This window comes from Fundulus heteroclitus, chromosome 5 (assembly GCF_011125445.2).
Source record: "Fundulus heteroclitus isolate FHET01 chromosome 5, MU-UCD_Fhet_4.1, whole genome shotgun sequence".
In the NCBI taxonomy this organism is placed as follows: domain Eukaryota; kingdom Metazoa; phylum Chordata; class Actinopteri; order Cyprinodontiformes; family Fundulidae; genus Fundulus; species Fundulus heteroclitus.
In genome coordinates this window covers 24,373,852-24,379,251 of record NC_046365.1, presented here as the reverse complement: position 1 = coordinate 24,379,251, position 5,400 = coordinate 24,373,852, and the positions used below count along the sequence as shown (strand labels likewise).

Below are 5,400 nucleotides of genomic sequence, written 5' to 3'. Positions count from 1 at the left end.
ATATCAAGTTTTTTTTTATTATTATTATTATTATTTTTTTTTTTTTTGAATGTTGGCGAGGCGGTAGAGTGAGGCGGCGATAGCGCTGCGGGAAACCCTGATGTTCATACCTTCACTGTGTTAGTCATTGTTTGTACTGCCGTTTTTTTTACTTTTCGTTGCGTTCGCCTGTCTGCTAAACTCAAAATAACCGCGCCTGGCTTGATGGAGAAACCAGAACAGCTGAGCATCTTTATGACAGTGCACTTTTACTTTCGCCCTCTGGGGGGAGCCTCGCTGGAAAATCAACCCCGGTTGCATAGTATACCTTTAAAAACCTTCAAGCAACATACCACTAAACATTATTCACGACAGTGGATTGGTTTACATAGAAGCATAGTCATGTGTTAGAATGACCTAGTCAAAGTCTCAACCAAAATCTAATTGATGAGCTGTGGTAAGACTTGAGAATCCCTCAGAAGATCTGATCGCCATCCAAACTGGCCGAATTTGATTTATTTTTGTAAAGGAGGACAGGCAAACCTGTCTTTAGTGGAAGGTGGGTCTACACAGGATAAACTGTGACTGATGAACGAATGCAAGCCACACCTTTAAGATTCCTATTTGTTAATAATGTTGCCATGTATCCATTTCCTGAGCTTTCAAAATTATGCTCTACTGTGTGTGACAAGGAATCCTAATAGAATACATTCAAGGCGAGAAAAAAAAAAAAACATCAAAAAGTTTGAGGGTTATGAATCCTTTGTAAGGCTCTGTACAATTCAGAACCAAACATTACATTTAGTTGGTGTAATGGTAGACATTATCCTCTCATTTTCAGGATTTTAGCTTTAAAACCTATATTTTAAAGCATGCTGCTCCCTCAAACACTGTGTGTCAACTTTTTAGGGAAAACCATGTCAACACATTCCAGAATTAAACCTTTGTCCCAAACTATCAGCGGGTCTTTAGGTGGACTGGATAAAGTAGGTTAACATGGATTGATGAAACTCTGCTGACACTACTGGAGAAAAATGTGTCAGTTCTCCCCGTGACTCCGGGTTGACCCATTCTGGGTTGACCCGGGTGCATTACCTCTCCCCGGCTGACGGCAGATGTTTCTCTGCAACAGAAACTGGCAAGAGCCCAACACGGAGATAAGAACGTCTCTCTCTCTCTCACACACACACACAATCATACCCTCTCACAGACGCAGAGGCGCTCCGTTTCATCCCGCAAACAGCTCAGCTCTGCGGACAGAACCCGTAAAAAGGAACGATGCGGTGCACACATGGAAACACACACATAGGATATGCTGGGCTGAGAGGGGGGGGGGGGTGTTTTGTATGATATGCTGAACAATGAGGAACTGAAGAGTCGACTTCATTGAAACTATGAAAACAATGTAGGCCGGGCGTTCAAGGCCACGGAAACATCATTCATTTAACAATCGGTCAGAAGCTTATTAATTTCCTGTCCCTTTTATCCAGCACACTGGAGCTTAACACAGATAAAACAAGCATTTAATAAAACATCAAAGGTTTGCAACACCACAGATAACCACACCCACTCACATCTATGTCGTGCTCCACACCCGCTCACATTTATTTTGTGTGACAGAATCTTTCTACTGCCTAAAGGTTTATAATATTGTCATAAATTACAAACAAGGGGTTTATTAAAACTTTATGTCTTGGACAACTGCAACGAGACTCGATGTTTAACTTTAGATTTCCTGAGCCGTCTCTGGGTTTTGTCACCATGAGGACTTCCTAACAGCTAAAGAGACTCTTGGCAAACTGCGTAGTGTTAATGTTGACTAACGGCAGGACACTAAGCCAATAAATCTACATCTCCTCTATTTGCACAGAGATGCCAAATGACTGGCATAATGAAGACGATGCCTACAGGTGTTTAAGAAAGACACACGCATGCCTCATACATGCATAGAGGCAGCAACGAAATGCAGAAAATACTCCCTGAGATCCAAACCAGCAGAGCCCTCTCACACATTCCACAACGGTTTCCTCACAGGAGTGGAAAGAAACCAAACCCTGGCCTTTAAAAGAAAACAAATGGTGGATCTGCCAAGCCCAGGGATAAAGTCCTGAGGAAAACTCCCTCCTTCCCTCTCCACCTCTCTGCTCTAGTCCAGTCCCGCCTCCCGCCTGCACTATATCAACAGCCTGCCTCCCACTATCAAACCCCACAGAGCTGCACAGTCCACAGCTGCCTAACGGTCCTCTCTACTCGCGTCGTCTCCTGACCAGCAGAAAGTCTCCCATCATGTACTACCAACAGAGCTACGGCAGCGGCCCCTCGGTCGTCACCAGAACAACCCGCAGCTACACATCCAGCGCTGCCCCCCACAAGGCCCACAGTGTGTCAGGCCTGAGCTTCAGGAGCGGCCCCCGCATCTCTTCCTCCAGCGCCCGGATGGTCTCCTCCGGTTACGGCGGTGGTATGGGAGGGGGCTTTGAGCTATCCAACGCCCTGGACCAGAGCACCATCCACCTGAACGAGAAGGCCACCATGCAGAACTTGAACGACCGTCTGGCCAACTACCTGGACAAGGTGCGCTCTCTGGAAGCGGCCAATGCCAAGCTGGAGAAGCAGATCAGAGAGTACTACGAGAAGAAGGGACCGGCAGCCGAGAGGGACTACAGCAACTACTGGGCTATCATTAATGACCTGAAAGATAAGGTATGTCTAAGTATGGCGGACTCGACTACGAGTCAAATATTTGCAGGGCTGTTAATGATTATCAGCGGGGAGCAGTTAGTAGGATGTGGAGCCTGATGTTCTGAGGCTTTTATAAACTTTTCTGGGTCTTAAGAGACTCATGCAACAGACGAGGAGTCAGGGTTGAGGAAATATCTGTTTTACTCTGCAGTTTCACCAGCAGATCAAAATCAAAACCGGTCTTAAGCAATTCTAAATGAACTGTGTAACCAATCCCAAGGCCTGTGTTTGTTTTCTCTCCAGATCAACGCTGCCACCATTGAAAACGCCCACATCCTGCTCCAGATTGATAACTCCAAACTGGCAGCAGATGACTTCAAAACCAAGTAAGAAAAACAAAAAACGCTTAATGTCACACAAGCATTTTTTTTAATAGTAGCTGCTCATGCTGATTATTTGTATTCCTTTGACCCGATTAGATTCGATCATGAGTTGATGATGCGCCAGTCCGTAGAGGCCGACATCGCCAACCTCCGCCGCCTGCTGGACCAGACCACCCTGACCAAGGCTGACCTGGAGATGCAGATCGAAGGCCTGCAGGATGAGCTGGCCTACCTGAAGAAGAACCACGCAGAGGTTGGCTGACATTGAGCGGCTTTTCTATGCCCCCACACGCTGATGCAGAGCAGACCCAATATGTGTTTTCTTTACCTCTTCCAGGAACTGGCAGCAATGCGCTCTCAGCTCACCGGCACAGTCAATGTGGAGGTGGACGCCGCACCTCAGCAAGACCTGAACAAGATCATGGAGGAGATCCGCGCCCAGTATGAAGGAATCACTGATAAGCATCGTCGGGAACAGGAGGCTTGGTTTAATGAGAAGGTGAGGAGACGCGCCCATAAACAAGTGATTGCAGCCCAACACATTGTAAATGGGGAGGTTTGCTCCCTCTGCAGCCTGTCTTTAAACATAATCTTCATAATTACAGAGACGTGAGAATGTGTCTTGATTTTTTTTTTTTCGTTTCAGTCAGCGAACCTGAACAAGGAAGTGGCCATTAGCACAGAAGTCATCCAGACGTCCAAGACAGAGATCAATGACCTGCGGCGCACACTCCAGGGTCTGGAGATCGAGCTGCAGTCCCAACTCAGCATGGTGAGCATGAAACGACCCATAAACCCCCAGAAAACGTGTTAAAACCTCACTGACTGTCGCCCTATGTGAGCAAAAGCTCCCACATCCAAGCCTGGTCAGGAAAAAAAGGAGGAAGGAGACAGAAGATAAAGAAGGAGAATAGGAGAGAGAGTGACGACACTGTAGGAGCAATGAAGGGAGCATTAGGGAAGGGAGGAGCTCCTACCTAGGAAAGCATTTCACAGACGTGTGTTTGAATTCTGGAAGTCATAAGAGAGTTTGAGGAAGGCTGAAGAAGTTGTGATCCCGTGGGTTTTCTGTGCCCAGATGGAGTTGAGTCACTCAGCACTCCCAGAAACAGACCTCCCTGCTGCAAACACATAAATACGTTCAGAATCTCATTCAAACCGAGCTGCTCTTTATCCTCTCATAAAGGAGGGGAGCTGCAAAGCAAACAGCCCTGCCTTTGTGTCTGGCCTGCTGCATCCAGGGTGTGGCTGCAGCAGAGGAGGACTCAGAATCCCGACTGAAAAGACTTCAGTCACTCAAGACTTAGTTGCATGTAGAAACAACAGCAAAAAACTTTTGTTTTTCTTCTGATATGTCACAGAAAGGGGCTTTGGAAAATACGTTGGCAGAGACAGAGGCCCGCTACAGCGCCATGCTCAGCGGTTACCAGAACACCATCAACATGCTAGAAGCAGAGCTCTCCAACGTGCGGGGTAGCATCGAGACGCAGGGCCAAGAGTACAGGATGCTTCTGGACATCAAGACCAGGCTGGAGCAGGAGATCGCCACCTACAGGAGCCTGCTGGAGTCGGAGGACGCCAGGTAAACCCAGTTGAGTGACTTCTTTTACCTTATACAACTATAATGCAAGGAAAAAAAGGTCTCCTCACTCACTGTGTTCATCTTTTCTCTCTTCCTTTAATCATTTCAGGCCAATTGGCACAGGTAAAACATACAGATTTGTCAAAACACAATGCAAACACGATAGCTTTGAGCAAACGCTATAATAATTCTCCCTTCTTTCTTTGTAACAGGAACCTCAAAGACGACGGTCACAACGACAACTGTGCGCTCTTCCAGCTAGACAACCTGACTGGCAGGATAAGCTGTTCTCACACACACATACACACACACACACGCTATCTGTTGATCAAATGCTGTTAAGTGAGATGAGGAAAACAGTACTAACAAATCCTGATGTACAGTACTGTGTGTGTGTTTGTGTGAGACTTGTTTGTCAAATAAAAGTTGCTGTTTGAGATAAGAGTTTGGCTGTTTTCTTTGGACTGCACTTTCACGTCTTTTTTTTCCATGACATAGTTTCGTGTTTATGTAGTCTCCATGGCAGCAGCGGTACTTTTTGGGAGGTGGGATGTGAAGTTTTCTTTTTTTTTTTTTTTTTTTTTTGAGGAAATGTCTTACGTAATCAGGCGGCTGTCAGGAAAAGGGTGAACAATTGTTAAGAGTTAGAGTCTGGAAAGAATTAGGATGTGGAGGAAAGGCCACTCAGCCGCTTCAGGGTTCAGCAAATAAAGATACACTGCCCTGCAAAAATATTCACACCACTTGAACTTTTTCACTTTTTCTATATGAAAA

General features: G+C 46.1%; 1 protein-coding gene across 2 annotated transcripts; it reads left to right on the top strand.

Annotated features, from left to right (window-relative positions):
- Positions 1 to 2,154: 2,154 nt before the first annotated feature.
- LOC105917297 (keratin, type I cytoskeletal 13) lies at positions 2,155 to 5,070 on the top strand. Of its 2 annotated transcripts, none has more exons than XM_012852065.3 (8): positions 2,155 to 2,682; positions 2,965 to 3,047; positions 3,141 to 3,297; positions 3,382 to 3,543; positions 3,691 to 3,816; positions 4,406 to 4,626; positions 4,736 to 4,749; positions 4,839 to 5,070. In XM_012852065.3, the coding sequence occupies exons 1-8, from the start codon at positions 2,266 to 2,268 to the stop codon at positions 4,886 to 4,888; spliced, it is 1,230 nt and encodes a 409-aa protein (XP_012707519.2). In that variant the 5' UTR covers positions 2,155 to 2,265; the 3' UTR covers positions 4,889 to 5,070. The 2 variants fall into 2 exon arrangements, with proteins under 2 accessions (XP_012707519.2, XP_012707520.2); XM_012852066.3 differs by having other exon boundaries at positions 2,159 to 2,682; positions 4,406 to 4,635.
- Positions 5,071 to 5,400: the final 330 nt, after the last annotated feature.

Excerpts from the sequence above, each read along its gene's own strand:
- LOC105917297 (XM_012852065.3), top strand. The coding sequence starts at position 2,266 with ATGTACTACCAACAGAGCTACGGCAGCGGCCCCTCGGTCGTCACCAGA. Across the intron at positions 3,048-3,140 it reads GCAGATGACTTCAAAACCAA|ATTCGATCATGAGTTGATGA; the intron begins GTAAGAAAAACA and ends TGACCCGATTAG. Across the intron at positions 3,817-4,405 it reads TGCAGTCCCAACTCAGCATG|AAAGGGGCTTTGGAAAATAC; the intron begins GTGAGCATGAAA and ends GATATGTCACAG.